The sequence below is a fragment of the Pan paniscus genome, chromosome 16 (assembly GCF_029289425.2).
Source record: "Pan paniscus chromosome 16, NHGRI_mPanPan1-v2.0_pri, whole genome shotgun sequence".
NCBI classification, from domain to species: domain Eukaryota; kingdom Metazoa; phylum Chordata; class Mammalia; order Primates; family Hominidae; genus Pan; species Pan paniscus.
In genome coordinates, this window is record NC_073265.2 from 74,691,474 (window position 1) to 74,712,533 (window position 21,060).

Here is a 21,060-nt window from a genome sequence, read left to right on the forward strand (position 1 = left end):
GACTAAATGCCTCCCCATTGGCTTGTGAAGATTCCGAACTGCCCCTAGGAAAGATGTCGGCTTACCTCCTTATGAAATGCTCTATGAGTTGCCTTATCTACACTCCACTGCTGACATTCCTCGTTCGAAACAAAAGATCTGTTTCTCAAGAACTATATACTTGGTCTATCCTCCACTTTCTCTTTCCTTAGGACTAAAGGCCTCTTAGCACATACACCACCCCTTGAATTTCCAGTTCACCACCACCAGCCCGGACAGAGACCACATTCTCATCAAAGGTTAGAAAGAAGGGAAGCTCAAGCCCACCTGGGAGGGACCTTATCCAGTGTTTCTAATGACTGAGACAGTCTTCCACACCACCGAAAAAGAATGGACTCACCATACCTGAGTCAAAAGAGCACCACCCACTCCAGAAGCATGGACAGCTATTTCAGGGCCAACTCCAACCAAGTTAAAGCTAAAACGGGCTTGATCCTCTTATGCTGTATTTCTTTTCCCCTTCTATTGCTAGTCCTCTCGTTATTAATGTAACTAGGTCGAGCTCACCCCAAACTATTACCTTTGATGCTTGCCTTGTTATACCCTGTGGAGATCTCCAAAGTCAAAAGCAACTCTCAGCCTCAGAGAAGTATCTCTGCCCCTTTCAGACAAAAGACTCCCCCATTACGACTCTTGTTCCTTAAGAAATGTAGGGAAACAGGCCTGCCATAGCTGGAATGATATTATGTGGACAACTGAACATCAGGGCTGGACCTTGTCAACAGGCAGTTGTAAGTCCCTAAAACCATGTTTGCTTTGTTAAAGGAAACATCCCCCGCCCCCCCAACTGCCAGTATAACCAATGTAATCCAGTGCAAATTTCTATTCTTATCCCCACTTCTGCCAACCCTAAACCTACTTTAAGTCGCTTATACGGCATGGGAGCCAAAATAGCAGGGACACATCTTATAGAATCCTTTGAAATGTGTTTCATTACTTTCTCACCTCCTCCACCTCCTTCTACACTCTCTCCGAACGAAACTGCTGTTCTTCCTTCAACCAAGGATAAAATCAAGGTAGCCACTGTAGAAGTTAAAAATTTGAAACCAACCATAGCAATTGAGACAGGGTACCAAGATGCGAATGCTTGGTTAGAATGGATTAAATATTCTGTCCGCACTCTAAACAAAAGCAATTGTTACACTTGTGTGCACAGTAAGCCAGAGGCCCAGGTTGTCCCCTTTCCACTCGGATGGTCTTCCAGCCAACTGGGCATGAGCTGTATGGTAGCTCTTCTCCAAGACCCCACAGCCTGGGGTAATGAATCCTGCCAAGTTCTCTCTCTGCTATTCCCTAAAGTCCAACACCCTGCAGGTCAGCCCCTGACAGCCATCCAGCCTCCGTCTACTGACACCAATTTTTACCTCGGGTCTCTCACAACAAGGGGAAAACTTGGCATTTCATGGAGACCTAAAGGGATGTGGTGAACTTAAACGCTCCCAAGAGCTTACCAGTCAGTCTGCCCTTGTTCATCCTCGAGCATACGTATGGTGGTATTGTGGTGGACCCTTACTGGACACTCCGCCAAGTAACTGGAGTAGTACTTGTGCTCTAGTCCAACTGGCCATCCCTTTCACCCTAGCATTCCATTAACATAATAGAAGGGAAAATCATAAGAGAAGAAGTGCCCTTCATGGGTCCTTTGACTCCCACATTTATATAGGTGCTATTGGAGTTCCACGAGGAGTACCAGATAAATTTAAGGCCCGAAATCAAACAGCTGCAGGATTTGAATCTGTGCTGTTTTGGTGGTCAACTGTAAACAAAAATGTAGATTGGATAAACTACATTTATTACAACCAACAAAGGTTTGTTAACTACACAAGACATGCTATTAAGGGAACAGCCGACCAATTAGGTCCCACTAACCAAATAGTCTGGGAAAACAGGATAGCCCTAGATACGATGCTAGCAGAAAAAGGTGGTGTCTGTGTCATGATTGGAGTCCAATGATGTACTTTTATTCCTAATAACACAGCCCCTGACGGAACAGTAACAAAAGCTTTGCAGGGCCTAACCTCCTTATCCAATGAGTTAGCAAGCAATTCTGGCATAAATGATCCCTTTACAAGTTTAATGGAGAAATGGTCTGGAAAATGGAAAGACAACGTCCTCAATATTTACTTCTCTTGCAGTCGTTATAAGTGTGCTTATTCTTGTTGGATGCTGTATCATACCATACATTCGTGGACTACTGCAAAGACTCATAGACACAGAACTTACCAAAACCTCTCCTAACTCTCCTCCACCCTATTCAGATAAGCTTTTCCTTCTAGAAAACCAAGCAGAACAGCAAAGCAAAGACATGCTAAAAAAGTTTGAAGAGGAAGAATTACAAAAATTAAGAGGGGGGAATTGTTAGGTACAGTAAGTTCCTCTTCAAAGGTTTAACTTGTTCAACTTCCTTGTTCTTTGTTCCTAAGAACAATTTCCCTGTACCTTCTCGACCCTACTTGCCAGCTTAGTTACCTGCTTAGTAACCTGCCTTGTAAACAACTCTTCCTACCAGTCCCAATCTGTAACTCACATTCCCCCTCCCTTTCTTATTAGAGAAAATATTCACAATATCCAACTGAGTCAGCTAAGATTGTGCAGTCCTACCCCAGCCCATGTTGGAATGACACAGAGGTTGGGACTGTGTTAGGGATAAGAACCCCTGCTCCACCCCGTTTGGTGTGCTCTTGCAATCATGACTAATGCAAGCAGCATACTTGCAGAAGCAAATTGTCTTGCTGAGAAAACTTTTTTGCCTGAGTGCTGCTTCTTCCTCACAGCACCGATCATTTGTTTCTAACAATCTCGCTAAAAGCAGCCTAGAAAGCAGCCACTTATGCAGAAAGAGTAATAATTTAGGCTCTACAAGTCACATAAAAAATGAAGTTTCATTTGTTTACCGGCTAATTTACTTCCTGGGAGATATTTTTCATTCTAAAACAGTGATTCCCTACCAAGAGTTCACAGATGCCAAGAAGTCCATAAAAGGAGTAATGGAATTGCCAAATTATGTTAAATACTTCAAAAGGACTCAAAGCCATATACTAGCTCCCAATAGGCCTGCATAAGTTATTAGAACAAGCTGCTTTGCATTTTGGGGTGATCAGAACCAGTAACTAGATGGCAATCACGTCTGTTACTGAAGATGGAAAAACTATACTTAAGTTGGTATAACAATCTTTCATAACATGGCTTCATAGAAAAGAAGTATAAAAAGGATTCCTTGAGGTTGAAAAAGAGTGCTCTTTTCCCTTCATTATTTAAGATTAGGACAAATTTATAAAACAGGAAAAAAAATAGTACAAATCCCTTGGCAAACAGAGTAAAACATCTACTCTGTTTTGCTTTTTTTCACTTCTTACACTCTCTTTCATAGGAAGTCAATTTACAGACTTCCATCAAGCCCTTAGAGACCTTTTTGTACTATCCATGACAAGCTCTTGATGTTATCTCTGCACTTTTGACAAATTCTTAGCAGTTAACTTACAAGGCAGTTAAGATTTTTGTTCAAGCACAATATAGCTAGACTAGTGTCATATACTCAATAAAACAAATATTTACCAAGCATTTATTGAGTGGAAGATAAAAAGCACAAAGCATAATTATAAAATATTTTCCCCTGCCACCATAAAAAAATTGAACAGGCTTACAGAATACAGCGTAAGAAAACATGACCAAAGCAAAAATAGTAAGGACTAAAGAGGGGAGGAAGGGGAAATATCAACATGAACTGAATACGACCCAGAAGAGCCTTCATGGATGGTCAGACATGTAAAGACAAATTGGGTAGGGTTAAGGGGTGGAGGTCAGGGCACATTCTATAGGGAAACAGCAGCTGATACAGAAGCCTGAAAGGAAAAGCGGGCAGAGCACCTGGACAGGACTCTTCAGGAACGAGCACGCATGTGTGTGAAAAACAACTTAGTGAGGTACCGTTCACCCAAACATTAGAGAAACCGCATAAAAATGCTTCTTGGTAAGCAAGAAGAAGGCAGGGCCTGGCTTGTAGAAGAACTCAATAAACATTTGAACTGTCTAAAGAGGAAAAGTTAATGAATAGGCCAAACTCACTCCTTTCTTTGTTTTAAGAGCTACAACTTTAGAGAACAACAAATCACAAACCCAGTAGACAGGTCCTGGCATTTGAAATCCAACCCCATTTTTCCCTTAATCTTTCCCCTCTGAGCAAATGGTATCGACATGAACAAGCCATGTTGATTTGATCAAGACACTCATCCGTGGTTAAAAGAGTCTTTACTTTCAAGAGATACAAACAGAAATATTTACAGATGAAGTGATCTGTCCGGAATCTGCTTCAAAATAATCCAAAGTGGAGTATAAATGAAATAAGATTTGCCAAAAGTTTATCATTGTTGAGGGTGGCTACAGTACATAGTTCAACTTTTGTTGAAGCTAGGCATGGTGGCTCACACCTGTAATCCCAACACTTTGTGGAGACAGAAGGATCACTTAGCCCAGGAGTTCGAGACCAGCCTGGGAAACACAGGGAGACACCGTCTCTCCAAAAAAAAAAAAATTAGCCACCATGATGGTGAGCGCTACTTGTGAGGCTGAGGTAGAAGGATCACTGGAGCCTGGGAGGTCAAGGCTGCACTAAGCTGTGATTGTGCCACTGCACTTCAGCCTGGACAAAAGAGTGAGACTCTGTCTCAAAACAAAACAAAAAAAAAAAAGAAAGAAAGAAAGATGGAACATATTATAACTGTCAGACCATTTGTTGCAACCTGGGCTGCAATCTTTTTCTTTAAACCCAAAAGAACTTCTGACCAGGTAAATGTAGTCTTTTTTTCTTTTTTAATGACAAATCTACTTTATAAAGTACCTTCCCTTATCAGTGAGAAAGAAAATATAAAAGAGCTGAGTCAAATCTGGAGTCAATAAAGGTTTGTAGTTCTTCAAACAAGAACCCTTGCTCTGAATTCTAAAAGTAAGTAACAGACATGCTGAAAAAATATTTCATTTTATGAAAGGTTCTGCACCAAAGCCTTTTACAAAAACAGTATACAAAACCTACTAAACATCCTGTTCCATCTTCCACTTTGAAATCACTGCTTGGTCTAAATTCAGTTTCATTAATAAAAATGAACACAATAAAACAGTACTCTATGCCCCCATTCCACCCCAACAATTATCTTCAAAGGATGTCCAGATTTCTGTACGCTATTTGCCAATCCTACCTACATATTAAAAAAACAAATCTCAGCTTTAGAGGAAAATCACTGGTTAATTAAAATGTCATTTAGGGTTGTATTTGTTTTCTATGAAGGGATAATAATGGGATATTTTATTTTCATTTATTACTAAAGCAACACCTTTCATTATTAGAAATGTATTTCCATTTCAAGCTACATTTCAAAGCAAATTATAGTCTTCAACTAGCCACTTTCATAGGTATTTTGAATGCAATATTTTATTATAAAGCTTTGGCTGGCCTCCAGCGTTAATTAGCACAAAAAGATGGGTTTATTTTCAAAAGACAGGACAGTCTTTTCAGCCTTCAAAATGTTTTCATCAAAAATTACTATGTACCATAAAAATAACACGCTCACTGTAAACATTTAAGCGATTCAAAAATAAAGTAGAAAGTCAAAGTCTCCACCTACCTGCCCTCTAAGATGTTAATACTTATGCTTAACATATTTTATTTTTTAAAAGGAGGGGAAACCACATCATAACTACTTTAAAAGGCCTTTACAACTTCTTTGTAATTACACACACACACACACGCACACACACACACACACACACACACACACACACACACAGAGTGGGGAAGGAGAGGGAGGGGGTGGGGGGAAGGAGGGAGGGACAGACAGACACATACACTTCAATGTAAGGCTTATTATAAAACGTACAAAAAAGGTGAGAAAACAGAGATGGGTGGGAGATGGGCCTGCAATTTCAATATCTGAAGTCAAAACAACTTATTAGGAGATAATTTAGAATGCTTCTTGTCAACCCTATTTGGGGAAAATATTGATTTGATAAAAGGTTACGGACTAAAATCAAAAAGTAGCTGCCTTTTGAAGGTCAATTAATCCTTCGGTTTTAGGAAAAACTAAAATGTTACAAAACACACACAGTGAAACATACAGAGAACTCAAACTGACCTAACTACATTTATCCTCTCCTTCCCAATTATCCTTTATCACTAATTTCCCCAAACTACTACTCTATTAGTTTCCTATTGCTGTTAACAACAAATTATCACAAACTCAGTGGCTTAAGACAACACAAATTTATTATCATATTATCATTTCTGGAAGTCAAAAGTCCAAAATGACTTTCACTTGTTTAAAAATCAAAGTGCCAGCAGGGCTGTGTTCCTTCTAGAGTCTCTATGTGGAGAAAGTGTTCTTTTGCTATTTCCAGCTTCTAGAGCTGCATTCTGTGGCTCACGGGCTCCTTCCTCCATGTTCTAAGCCAGCAGTGTAGCATCTTCAATCACCTGACAAAATCCAACACGTTTTCATCATAAAAATGGTCAAAGTAGGAATAGAAGGCAACGTCCTCATCTAACAAAAGGTACCTGTGAAAAACCCACACCTGACAACATCATACTTAATGGTGAAAGCTTGGATGCTTTCTCTTTAAGATCAGTAGCAAGACAAGGATGTTTGCGCTCACCACTTCTATTCAATGTTGTACCAGAGATGCTTCTCAGGGTGATTAGGCAAGAAAAAGAAATAAAAGGCATCCAGATTGGAAAGGAAGAAAACGATCTCCAACTACTTCATCCTGTACATAGAAAATCCTAAGGCATCCACTTAAGAGCTGTTGCCAAACAAACAAGCCAGATTATAGTCTATAATTGACCTCTGAAACAAGGCTACAGTTTCAGAGACCGGTATGCAAAAATCAATAGTATTTCTATATATAATCAATGAACAATCAAAAACTGAACAATTAAGATAACAAAATTAACAATCGCATCAAAATGAATAAAATCATAAGCAACAAATTTCAAGAAAGTACCAAGTTTATACAATGAACACTACAAAACACTGTTGAAAGAAATCAAAGACAACCTAAATGAAAGGAATCAAATTCAGCATCCAGAAAAAATTCCTCACATTTATGATCAATTTCAACAACGATGCCCAAGACAATTCAATTGGGGAAAGAATAGTCTTTTCAACAAATGCTTCTGGAACATCTAGAGATCCACATGCAAAAGAAAAAAGTTGGACTCTTCCCTTACAAAATACACAAAAATGAACTCTCACATTACATACCTAAATGTAAGAGCTAAACCTATAAAATTTCTAGAAGAAAACATAGGAGTAAATCTCTGTGACTCTGGGTTAGGCAAAGAATTGTTCTTAGATATGATGTCAAAAAAAAATCAACAACAGAACATTATCAAAACTGAAAATTTTGCTTGAAAGGATAGCATCAAGGAAGTGAAATGACAACCCACAGAATGAGAGATAATTTTTGCAAATCATGTATCTGATAAGGGACCTGTAGTCAGAATATACAAAGAACCCTTACAATTCAATAAGACAACCCAATTTAAAAACAGGCAAAGGATGTGAATAGGCATTTCTCCAAAGATACAGAAAAACGGCCAATAAGCACAGAAAAAGATGCTCAAAATCATTTGCCATTTGGGAAATGCAATCAAAACCACAATGAGGTATCACTTCACGCCCATTAGGGTGGCTATAGATCAGAAAGTCAGATAACATGTGTTGGCAAGCACATGGAAACACTCAAGTCCTTATACACTGCTGGTAGGAATGTAAAATGGTGCAGCCACTGTGGAAATTTCTCAAAATGTTAAACACAGTTATCATACACCCAAGCAATTCTACTCTTAGGTATATACCCAAGAGAAATGAAAACATATGTCTTCACCAGAACTTGCTGTTCACAGCAGCATTATGCATAATAGACCAAAAGTGGAAACAACTCAACTGCCCATCAACTGGTGAATGGATAAGTAAAATGTGATGTAACCAGTCATTGGACTGTCATTCATTAATAAAAAGAACAAGGTACTGATCCATGTTCTAACATGAGTGAATCTTGAAAACACTATCCTAAATTAAGCCAGTCACAAAAGGCCATGTATTGCATGATTTTATATATACATGAACTTTTATGTATATATAATTATATATATTTATATATATAATTTTATATATATAAATTTATCTATATAAATATATAAAATTATATATCATATATGATATATATATTTTTCATATATATCATATATATCAAATATATATGATATATATCATATATATTTGCAAAATTATATATCATATATCATATATATGATATATGATATATATGATATATATACCACATACATCATACATACATCATACATACACCATACATACATCATATATACATCATATATAGATCATATATATATCATATATATATGAACTTTCCAGAATAGGTATATCAATAAAGACAGGAAGTGTACAAGTGGCTGCCACAGGCTGAGAGGAGCAGGGAATGGTGAGTGACTGCTAATGGATATGGCACTTTTTTTGGGGGGTGATGAAAATGTTCTGGTCAGACAATGGCAATTACGAAACTGTATACACACGAAAAACCAAAGAATCACACACTTTAAAAGGGAGAATTTAGCTCGGCATGGTGGCATGCGCCTGTACTCCCAGTTACTCAGGAGGCTGAAGCAGGACTGCTTAGAGCCCAGGACTTCAAGGCTGCAGCGAGCTATGATCGCTCCACTGCACTCCAACAAGGATGACAGTGCGAGACCCGTTTTCTAAATAATAATAATAATAATAATAATAAAAAACCCAAGGTACTCAGTTCACATGCAAAACCACTGGTAAACATAAATTATCTCCAAGTAATCTAGAAAGAAAATGAGCACATAAGACGTCTTCTAAAAACACACATATATTTCTTTACATGTTACATTTAACGTAAAAATCAGCTATGCAGAAGTTACATGAACATTTTATGTTGGAAAGGTAAATGACTATTATTAATACAGAATGGTTAAGTACATTTATGTTTTTATGTACAAATGCATAAAAGGAAAAGCATCCTTAAAATAAACACCATCAATGGCTCCTCGGTGGTCACAAAACAAAATCCTCACACCTTTGTCTTCCTTCACAATTGAGCTTTATCCACCTTTTCAGGCTGATCTCCCATTATTACCTGACACAAACTTGGGTGGGCCAGAGTTTCCACTGACCATCCCCCCACTATTCATCCAACACTATGTTCACTGCCTCCCATTCCTGATCATTTGCCTTTTGTCTTCAACTAATTCTGGGGACGTTCTGTCCAAATAAATGATCCATATTCTTGAAGGCTGGAATCAAGTCCTATTACAAATATATTTTCTCACCCTCTCCAGAGCATAGCAACCCAGCATCTACTGGCCTCTCACAGCTCTAACCATCCACAACCCTAAGCTGGCTTCTCATCAAACGGGTACTTTTCACCACCCAAATTCAATTAATTCACTCTTACAATAATAAAGAATAGTTGCCTACAGCCTACCTTTTCCAGCCTTGATTCAATCATTTATCAATTTTATCTTCAAAGTCCCTCACTTCAGGGAGATGATATATCAGCTTTCACCCAGAGTCCTGAAGAAAACAGCACTCTTGCCAATGACATAGTGCCACCTAGTGGCAACGTAAGGTAAATCACAGTGGCAGTAGGAGGATCTCCACACTACTTTTACAGGAATGCACTGCAGGTAAAAAATAAGAAGCTACAGTACTGTTTGGCAGGACAATTTGTTTCATACGTGCATACTATCGCCCTGACTAAATTAACTCTCAAGTCTTACAGGTATTATTTGTTTTCAGTTCCATGCACAGATTAGCCATTTAGTACTTACTAAATCAAACTCAATTTCTGAAGTGTCTTACACCAATATATTCATGCACATATGGTTAAAATTTTCCTTGAGGATCTATCATGTGAGAGTGTGGCTTATTACAACAAGTAAACAGAACAAATAAATACAAAATGAAAAGAAATCGCATGATTTACTCGCATATAAGGGAGCTTGTTGTGGATTAAGTTTCATGACCCAGGACACTGAAACAGAAATGGAATAAATGAGAATAAAATTAAAAGTTGTCATCAAAAATACATAAGCCACCTAAAGTCCTAGGTGTCAAGCATAGCTCTATGAGTACAATCCCCTGCCTGAGATTACCATATGCCCAGCTGTATGCTATACACTAAGACATTTAGGAAGGAAGCGGGGTCAGGGATTGACCCCAGACTCAATCTTTTCAAGTGGGGAAGAAAGATCTTCCGATTGAAAAATAAAGACAAAAAAGGCTTCACTGTCACAGAAGTTTCAACAACCAACAGGATATTTAAAACAGTTATCAAAGCAAAACCATTGTATGTTCACTTACATTTTTACACAGTCCCTCAAACTCACAAAATGCTGTTTGCTCAGGGACTTCTTCCAGTCTTACTAGGGAACCTGGAAAGTGAGGGGAGGATTGCAAGGGACCACTAGAACTCTCTTCCTCAATTCCCCTTCTCTGAGAAGGGAGGCTACAGCTTGCCTCTCTAACCACTAAAAGGCATCACCCTCCTCAAAGTTAATAGCTGGATTCCCTGATACATATTTTCACTAAATGAATTCTCATAAAACTCTCATTAAGATTTAGAGAAGGCTTCCAGGGTTGAATTCCTGAACATTAAGAACAGCATGTTTTTTAAAAGTTTAACTTGGTGATTGGACCAGGACTTCATCTAGGCTATGAATGCTCAGAATGGTAGGTCCTTTACCAAACAGCTTGAGTTTGTGTATAAAGTGATCTCATCCTCTTAAGAGTCAGAGAAACAGAACCAAGCGACTTCACTATAATTTGATCTGAGGAAGTTTCTTACTCACAATAGGTAAATGAAGGCACATACTAACCAGCAATATAAACAACAATATCAAGTGTCATTCACACATGCAAAAAACAGACAAAATCCCAAACTCTGTGTTCTAACAAATCGCAAAAACCTCACTAACAATAAATTGAAATGACCAAATGTTCGGACCGAAATGCAATGCCTTGGTAGCCTAGCCATGCCTAACTCAAATAATAGAACCATCTCGATGTTAAAATCCTCACAGATCAAGCTGTGTATGTCTCGGGTCAAGGCTTCGCCAAAAAGCAGTGAGCACACACTTAAGAGGGAAAAAATCTACCTCAGCCTCCTAAATGCAATCATCTCTACACGAGTTGCAGGCCCCAAGCTTCAACGTGTTCTGCTGGACAACGCAGTAGAAAGCTGACAAGCAGGTGGCCTTCCCACACTGACTGAACCACCTCCATGCCCATGTCCATTCATTTTCTTGTCCACCCCATGTGCTGTAACAGACCTCCTGGCTCAGGGCACTCTTTCCTTCCTGACGGCCTTCACTTAATGACTTTGTACTTTTAGGTGCAAAAATTATCTGCAGAAATCCACACTGAAAACCAAGCTTGAGAAAGGCAGCAATAACCAACATTTTTACAAGAAGAACAAGGTCAATTTCAAGCCCATCAGATTCAAATAGCAAGCATGGATGAAAATGAAAGATTGAAAGGCTTGAGTGCCTTCTTAATGTATTAAATATCCATTTAATTTACAATTAAGCTCACTGTGCTCACTGGCCTTTTAATCAGCTTTCCAGGTCCTGCTCAGACTTGCCTAGGACATGGGAATGAAAGAACCTATAAATTTATGGACCAATCTACCTTAACTAACTTGTCAAGTGTTCCTGCATCAAGCAGAAGAAACATCAGTGAAACTGATACAGGAATTAACCCCTTGTTAATCCATAAAACTTAAAGGAGCGGGATCCAATCTTCTGGCTTCCCTGGGCCACGCTGGAAGAAGAATTGTCTTGCGCCACACATAAAATACACTAACACTAATAATAGCTGCTAAGCTTTAAGAAAATTGCAAAAAAAGAAAATCTCATAATTTTTTGTTTGTTGTGAGATGGAGCCTCACTCTGTCACCCAGGCTGGAGTGCAGTGGCACCATCTTGGCTCACTGCAACTTCTGCCTCCTGGGTTCAAGCGATTCTCCTGCCTCAGCCTCCCGAGTAGCTGAGATGATAGGCGCGTGCCACCATGCCCAGCTAATTTTCGTATTTTTAGTAGAGACGGGGTTTCACCATGTTGGCCAGGCTGGTCTCAAACTCCTGACCTCAGGTGATCCACCCACCTCGGCCTCCCAAAGTGCTGGGATTACAGGTGTGAGCCACCGTGCCTGGCCAATGTTTTAAGAACGTTTACGAATTTGTATTGGGCCACATTCAAACCCTTCACAGGCTGCATGCAGCCTGCAGGCCGCGGTTGGACAAGCTTGGATTAGAGAAATCTACAGAGACAAACCAGTGACTTAGTAGCCCTCTGATCTCTCATGATTCGCAAGAAACTTAGGATGACTATGTGTAAAGACCACAAACATCAATTTAACTGAAGGGTTCCCGCCACACTGGAATGAGGAAGCTGAGCAAACTCAGAGGACTCTAAGAAAGGGCTGATGTCATCTGAACTGTTCGGAATTATAAACTCCTCTAAACATGTTTCAAAACCAGAACTCGTAAGAGTTGTTCTGATACACGGATTAAAGAGGGATGACAAAGTGTCTGTCCCCCACACTGGTCAAAGGGACAGGTCATTGTTATGCTGGCAATGCAGGCTGCTGAAAAGAATGTATCTGTCAAAAGTAATCAAAGTAATGACCCCAGAAGGCTCCAGAAACAGACTGGTAAATTCAGGTTGCTTTCAGACTTCCACAATGCTGGCACACAAGGGGAAAGACAAAACTAACATTGACAGAGCATTATATTTGATATTACATTTAATCCCCATTAAAAAGATACTATTTCCCGTTTCACTAGTGACAAAGTTGATCTTTCAAAGGTTAAATTATTTAACACCAAGGTCAAAGGGTAAGTTGGAGAGACCAGATTCAAACCCAGTCTGACATTAAAACATGCGTTTTCCCCCCACATCGTCTCCTGCTAATAACCTCAAATCTAAAAACTGACTTGCCCTACACCTTGAGCCCCATCCTACAAACTCTCCCTGATGTTATTAATTCAGCTGTCACTGTGCACCTACAACGTGCCAGACACCATACTCCTCAACACTCTGTAGGCACAGAAGGAACAGATAAAAATCCCTACCTTCATAGATATTATTCTAGGGGTAACACAGGTAAATAAAACATTAAAATAGTTTTCACATAGTAGCAAATTCCATATAGCAAAATAAAACAGAAGAAGGAATAGCAAATGAGGGAGATGCCCTTTTAAACATGGTGCTGAGGGAAGGCCTCCCTGAGAAAGATCTCATTTACCCCAAAAATAAAAAAGCAAGTAATAGAAAAAACAGGTAAAAGGTGTTCTAGACACTTAAACCTGCCACATTGAGAACTCAGGGTTCTGATGCAAAACCTCGCTGCATATAATGCATTAACTTATTTTTATACATTTAAACAAACAAACTCTACTTAAGAACTGTGTTCTAAAGGAAGGAGCATATTACAGGAAGGCAGTTTTTGGTCAGAGTAAACACACTTAAAAACTAAACCTATTGAAAGACCAAGAACAACTGAAAGTCTTTGCTTTGTCAGATTTTTGACCAAAAGGAAAATTAAAGAAACACACCATGCCCACCCAATGATTTCACCAAGGAATTTTAAGAGAGAAAATCCTACTTCTTCCTCACCCAGTAGCCAGTGAAATGACTCAGCAAATTCACAAGTTCACTGGGGCTGCTTTCATGTAACACAGGGACAATACATGACAGACACAGCGGAACCCTACAGGTTGCCTAGTATTTGAAAGACTGTGAAGAGGAGGAGATGTCAAAATTCAAAGTCTTAAATGATGTAGTTTTAAGTATGTTCAGCAATTTCACCACTCAGTAGTAAGGCCAGCTACAGTTGAAAGGAATCAGAAATTTGAGGGGTGTGAAATAAGCAGAAGCACAGAAGTTAAGGATTTGTATTCTTCCCACATTTTCCACTTTATTTTATACTGCTGAGAAAAAACAAATTTAATAGTTTTCTGCTGTATAAGAGAGACACATTCACTTTATGTCACAGTAAGAGTCACTCAATTTTAATACAACTATCTCAATGTATAAATTAACATTCTCCCCCCTTGCCCACACATAGTAAGTCTCTTATGATGCTGCTGATTAGAGAAGCAAAAGTTGCCGCTACAATTCTCTTCCTGCATTTTAATATAAATAATCATCAGTCTTTTCTTCATACAGTGCAGTGTGGACACTATCATCAGAATGTACCAGCACTGGGTGTGCAAAGTTTACAAAGATTAGCAAGAGCAAAAGCGTTGAGATTTTTGAAATTCATGCTGCTGCAAAGAAGTATGTAAAAACTCACTCACTATAGAGGACCACACAGAAACTCAGGCATGAAGTTATATGGCTGTGTGATTGGTTTGGGAGAAGGAACGGAAAGCACTTCCACCAACCTATATGCCTGAGCAAATTAATGCAAAACCTCAGAAGCTACAAAAAAGTTTATCTACCTAAATTAAAATTGGTGTCCACAGCAGTAGCCAGCAAAATGCCTGCGAAGCGCAAAGTGGTAAATATTTTAGGGTCTGTAGGTCATATGGTCTCTGTTAAACAATATGTAAATGAATGGGTGTGGCCGTGTTCCAATAAAACTTCATTTATAAAAAGAGGCAGCATGGTACATCCAGTCAGCAAGCTCTAATGTACCAACCCCCGGTCTAACACTAACCAAATACCTCTTAATAAGCCAAAGAAACTGTGTCCTCTTAGGCCGGAAGCGGTGGCTCACACCTATAATCCCAGCATCTTGGGAGGCCGAGGCGGGGAGATCACCTGAGGTCAGGAGTTTGAGACCATCCTGGCCAACATGGTGAAACCCTATTTCTACTAAAAATACAAAAATTAGCCAGGCGTGGTGGCGGGCGCCTGTAATGCCAATTACTGGGGAGGCTGAAGCACGAGAATCGCTTGAACCCAGGAGGCAGAGGTTGCAGCGAGCCTAGATCACGCCATTGCACTCCAGCCTGGGCAACAAGAGAGAAACTCCGTCTCAAAAATAAAAAAGGAAATAAAAGTATACAAAGTGAAAACAAAGAAATTAAACTGCCCTTATTTGCCAGTGACATTACTGTCTATGCACAAAATTCCAAAAATCTACAAAAAAGCTCCTAGTACTAAAAATGAGTTTAGCAAGGTTGTAGAATCCAAGGTCAGCATATAACATAAAATCATCTTCCTATATACTAGCAATCACCAACTGGAAATTGAGAAGTATCATTCACAACAGTACCACAAACATGAAATAAATGTGTAAGATTACAAAATACAAGCAAGATCCAACTGCTAAAAACTACAAAACACTGACGAAAAATCTAACAAGGTCTAAATAAATAGATATACCATGTTCATGGCTCATTATTAAAATGTCAGTTGCCTCCTAACTGATTTCCAGTTTCAATGCAATGTCAATCAAAAACCCCAGCAGGCTGGGCATGGTGGCTCTCATGCCTTTAAGCCCTACACTTTGGGAGACCATGGTGGGAGGATTGCTTCATCCCGGGAGTTTGAGACCAGGCTGGGCAACATAGAGAGACCCTGTCTCTACAAAAATAAAAAAATTAGCCAGGCATGGCGGTGCATGCATGTGATCCCAGCTACCTGGGAGGCTGAGGTGGGATAACCACTTGGTTCAAGGCTGCAGTGAGCAGTGATCCTGCCACTGCGTTTCAGCCTGGGCAACTGAGTGGGACCCTTTTTTTTTTTTTTTTTTTTTTGAGACAAGGTCTCGCTCTGTCGACCAGGCTGGAGTGAAGTGGTGCAATCTCGGCTCACTGCAACCTCCATCTCCTGGGTTCAAGTGATTCTCCTGCCTCAGCCTCCCAAGTAGCTGGGATTACAGGTGCCCGCCACCATGCCCAGCTAATTTTTCTGTTTTTAGTAGAAACGGGGTTTCACCATGTTGGCCAGGCTGGTCTTGAACTCCTGAACTCAAGTGATCCACTCGCCTCGGCCTCCCAAAGTGCTGGGATTACAGGCATGAGCCACCGCACCAGGCCATGAAACACTTTCTTCCACCCACGGCTTTCTCTTCTCTCCCCATTTACAGCAGTAAGACAGCCTAACCTGGGAAAGAGAGAGAGAGGGAAGCTACTTCCAAATGGATGCCTGTCCCCATCAGTAATAACCAAGTCTATTCAAGTGCTAGATGTTAACTTTAACAGAAGGAAACATCAAAAGTCCAAGTTTCGGCCGGGTGCAGTGGCTCATGCCTGTAATCCCAGCACTTTAGGAGGCTGAGGCGGGTGGATCACGAGGTCAGGAGTTCAAGACCAGCCTGGTCAATATGGTGAAACCCCGTCTCTACTAAAAATACAAAAATTAGTCAGGCATGGTGGCGTGTGCCTGTAGTCCCAGCTACTCGGGAGAGGCAGAAGATTCGCTTCAACCGGGGAAGCAGAGGTTGCAGTGAGCCAAGATCGTGCTACTGCACTCCAGCCTGGGTGACAGAGCGAGACTCCGTCTCAAAAAAAAAAAAAAAAGTCCAAGTGTCTTCGCCTAGCTTTGTCAGGAATGTTTTTACCCTCAATCTGTAAGTGTGACCAAACATATTTTTTAAAGGTTTACCCTCAATCTGTTAAGTTCAAAGGTTTACTATAATCTCTTCATAAGAAAACTATTGGAAAGATGGAATAAAATACACAGAAATGTCCTTAACAGGTAAATATTTATTTTTCTTTCTTATTATTATACTTTAAGTTCTGGGGTATATGTGCAGAACGTGCAGGTTTGTTGCATAGGTACACACGTGCCATGGTGGTTTGCTGCACCCATCAACTCGTCATCTACACTAGGTATGTCTCCTAATGCTATCCCTCCCCTAGCCCCCCAACCCCCAACAGGCCCCAGTGTGTCATGTTCCCCCTTCCCTGTGTCCGTGTGTTCTCACTGTTCAACTCCCACTACAGGTAAATATTTCTAGAATGTATCTACTCCATCAGGTAGTGTAAGTATTCTAAACTGTGCTAGTATAGCTGCTTTAAATCACTGCTTTCTTCTGCAAATGGTGGCACCTTGAAAGTGTTATCTTGAAGGGGAAGTGAGTGATTTGCTCATGTCTCTACTGAACTAACACTGTTAACACCCAGTCCAGTTCTACCTTAAACAAGTCTCAGAAATACAGACATAATCCATACTTGTTATTTGTCAAGACTAAGGTAAAATAAGGAAAGTTGGAACTAACTCATATCCTCTTATGACTGATGTACTGAAAACAATCCATCTCTCACCATTTCCTAAATAGCATAGTCACAAAGAGCTCTACCCTACCAAGTACTCTGCAAGTCCCACTCGCAAAGGAAGACTCACAGGTGACTGAGAAGATAAATTTGCTATTGTTTCCATTATCCTTCAGTTCATCTGACACCTGTGAAGAAATGCATTTGGATAAGACTCACAAGTCTCAGGGCCCCTTCTTTATGAAAGAAATAGCTAAGCCTCCATACTCAGAAGCATCAGACTTTTCAGAATGCTTAAGTCATGTAAAAACGTATCAAAATTATTATCATTACAGCTACCAGGAAATAGCTACCTACTCCATGTTAGATACTGCAGTTAAGTATCTCACACAGTTTCACTGATTCCTAACAACACTGCAAAGCATGTTACTAACCCTTAAGGAGTAGGAAGCTGAAGCTCTGAGAGGCTATGCAACTACTCAATGGAAATGTGGGGATCTGAACTCTACCTAGCTCCAAAGGGCGTACTTTCTTCTAAAATTTCTAATTTTTTTCCAATTTCACAATGGAGGCAGAGTTTTCACTACAATTTTAATAATTTCGCCAGCTGGGTGGGGTGGCTTACGTCTGTAATTCCAATACTGTGGGAGGCTGAGGTGGGAGGACGGCTTGGGACCCCGGGAGACAATTGGGCAACAGTGAAGATTCCGACTCTAAAAAAATAATAATTTCACCAAAAGGGGGGACAGATTTCTAAATCGGAATCTCTTGTTAAAATCCTTAGAGCACTAGTTAAGCCCCACTTCTTTTCAAAAAATAACCGACAGATTAAAAAAAAGGTTAGAAATCCTTTTAAAGTAAATTTCATCAGAGATCTGCAAGGGAACTGTCATTTTGGACAAGTCCCCAGAGTTGGTGGCCCTCTCCTGTGTACACCAGCTACCACTAGGCAGTAAAAGTAATTTACCCAATTCAAACACATACCGTGCCTGCACTATGTTAAGACCACTGGCAAAGAGGGTACAAAGTTAAATAAGGTCTATCACAGCCCTCAAGGAGTTAAAGGACTAGAGGAGGAGTCCATTTATAGTATAGTATGTGTGCAGTTACCATTTAGTCAAGGCAAACGAACTGTGGGAAATCCTACAACAATAGTACCTACAGTATAACATGCCATCACCGCCCACAGAAGGAAAGCAACTGGTGCCCTCGTCACGTTATGTTGTTAGTACTTGCTTACATGATGTCCCTCCCTGACAATCCCTTCCAACCTCTGTCAACCTCCTTCCCCACAATCACACACACACACAAAACCACACTGCCAGGAAGGGAAGCCATTGAGTGAGTATTGTGAATCCTACAAGTGGCTCTGTAGTTTAAAAGGGCAATGCCTGTGCCTGAAGAAAATTTGTCTTTAGCTTCATCAGGTGAAGAAAATTGGTTTTATAACACAAGGCCCACGAAACCAGAAAAGCCCAGGAACGCTTCTCCACAGGACTCACTTAGCACGAGAAATCACTCAGAGCAAACTGACGCACACAGTATTTGTCTAATTTTTCTTTTTCATTTAGCAGAAGGTAAGGTAAAGGAATACAACTGAAGTTAATAAATGACACTCTAGCCATTTTGATCATTTGTCACTATAAATGATAGACATTTAAGCTAGTTCCATCTGGGGAAGTGAAACAGAATCATGTTCATATAATAAGCCACACGAACCAAATTCAGTGGAATACGTGCACCCAAAACTGGACCAGACTTGTACTGAATGCAGCCTGCAAATCCCCAAGAGTCCACGACAGAATACAAGAACAGTAACACTGGTTTATCTCAACTCATCTTAGCTCCCTCACAAACTTGCCAATAATGACCTTTCAAGAACTGCACCGTTTGTCCTCATCTGGGCAATCCCGTGGCTTAGAAAAACTGAATAAATTGCTTCTTCGAAAAATAAAACAACGCGGGGAGGGGGGAGTAGTAACAAAAAAAAAGGCACACTGGTTTTTACTGTACTGAAGCAATAAACTCTCCAACTAACTTCATTAATGAGTATCAGCAAAGAATGAACACCAAAATACCGCTCAATCCAACTTTCATCGTGAATTCTTGAATTCACAGTAGGATCATTAAATGTGACGGTATCACTCTGCTATAAAAACTATTTCCAAAACAAAACAAACCTATCTACCCCCTTTCTTGATTAAAAAAAAAAAAGAAAGAAAGAAGGAAAATTTGAGGGTTTTTGCTTTTTTCAACTTCACATACCGGTTTGCCTTTGCAAAAAAAAAAAAAAAAAAAATTGTTTAGTCTCAAAGTATAGCTGCAAGGTGGACCGGCTGCACGGGTCCCAGAGGGCCGCTCGCCTCCGACGGTCGCAGTTTCAGCCGGGCCGCGCCCGCGAGAAACAGCGGAGAGGCCCCAGCAGGCGGGCGCCGCCGGACAGGTTTACCGTCCGCGTCGGCCCCGGGGAGCCGCTCCCTCGCGCCCGCAGCACTTGTTCGCGGCGCGGACTCCACACCGCGGCCGCCCGCCCCAGGAGAGGACTGAGTCCGCCCCAGCGGCGCCAACCCGGGGACCCGGGGCAAGGGTTCGGGGCCATCCGCGGCCGGGCGCGCCCCCCATCCGGAAAGCGGCGACGGCCCCCAAGTTGGGCTGCGGAGTGGGAGGCGCGCCGAGCCCCAAGCAGACAATGCGGGAGAAGGGTGATGCGCAGGGAGGAGGGGTCCGCAAAGCTGAGGTCCCCGCGCCGCCCGGCTACCCATCCGTTCCGCCCGCCCCTGAAGCCCCGCGCAGCCCCCGACCCTCCTCTGGGGCCCGCCCCACCGAGCGGCCGCAGGGGACGGGCCGCGCTCCGCACCCCGACCCCTCCTCAAATCACAAAACTTCCCCCAACTCCGCCAACTAAGTTGCGCTCTCACCGTGCGGCTCCCGGGGCTCCCCCGCGGGCCCAGCCGAGACAGCTCCTCACCTTCGCCGCGGAGAAAGACAATAGGCTGCCTCTCCCCCGGCGGCGGCAGCAGCGGCTGCGGCTAAAGCGGCGGCAACCGAGGCGAGCGATGGGCACGGCGGTCTCGGCCGAGCCGAGGGGCTTCACCGCTGCTGCTCCGGCTCCGCGACAGCTCTGCACCTAGCCCCAGCCACCCCGCGCACCGGCTACAAGCTGCCCGGGGGTGGCCGGGGCACGCAAGAGGGCAGTAACGTCTGCGAGTCCTCCCGTGAGTACACGCGGAGCAAGGGCTGCGAGCTGGGATTGCACGGCAGAGCTGCCCATCCCGCTCCACGAGACCAATAGTAAGGCACCTGGGCGGGGCGCTCAGGTTGCGCAGGGAGGCTGAGGTTGACCGCCGGGGCTGCTCTGTGGCAAAGTGATCACAGCAGGGTGGCTGGCAGAGACTGCTCTGGGAAATGCCCACTCACGGTCTCCTCTCCGCCCTGTTTCTAGAAACTGCCCTTTCTCTGTGTGCTCGTGGTTACCTGAGCTGTAGCATTTAACCACACATCGTGAAATGATTTACTCCTCTATTTCCCCCACTTCAACTCAGGAAGTGGGGTTGAGTCTTCTGCGTCCACAGCCTAGGACAGTCTAAGGTATTAGGTATTAAATATAGGTATTAAACAAGTGTTGGATGGATGCACGGCGCTATGGCGGAATCACAATTGTGACAGTGCATTCCGTGAACTTTTGGCTACTCGATCACCACAGTCGTTCCGCGTTCAAGCTGCAAAGGACCTCAGAAATCATCGGATTGCTTTGAGAA

At 41.7% G+C, this 21,060-nt stretch overlaps 1 protein-coding gene across 1 annotated transcript in view; it reads right to left on the bottom strand.

Moving 5' to 3' along the window:
* The window catches only part of LOC134729060 (A disintegrin and metalloproteinase with thrombospondin motifs 7-like), a 52,219-nt gene extending 31,646 nt beyond the window's left edge, over window positions 1-20,573 (bottom strand). Inside the window, 2 exon segments of the mRNA XM_063596509.1 lie at window positions 20,221-20,429; window positions 20,526-20,573. Of these exon segments, the coding sequence (XP_063452579.1) occupies window positions 20,221-20,429; window positions 20,526-20,573 (257 nt within the window).
* Window positions 20,574-21,060: the final 487 nt, after the last annotated feature.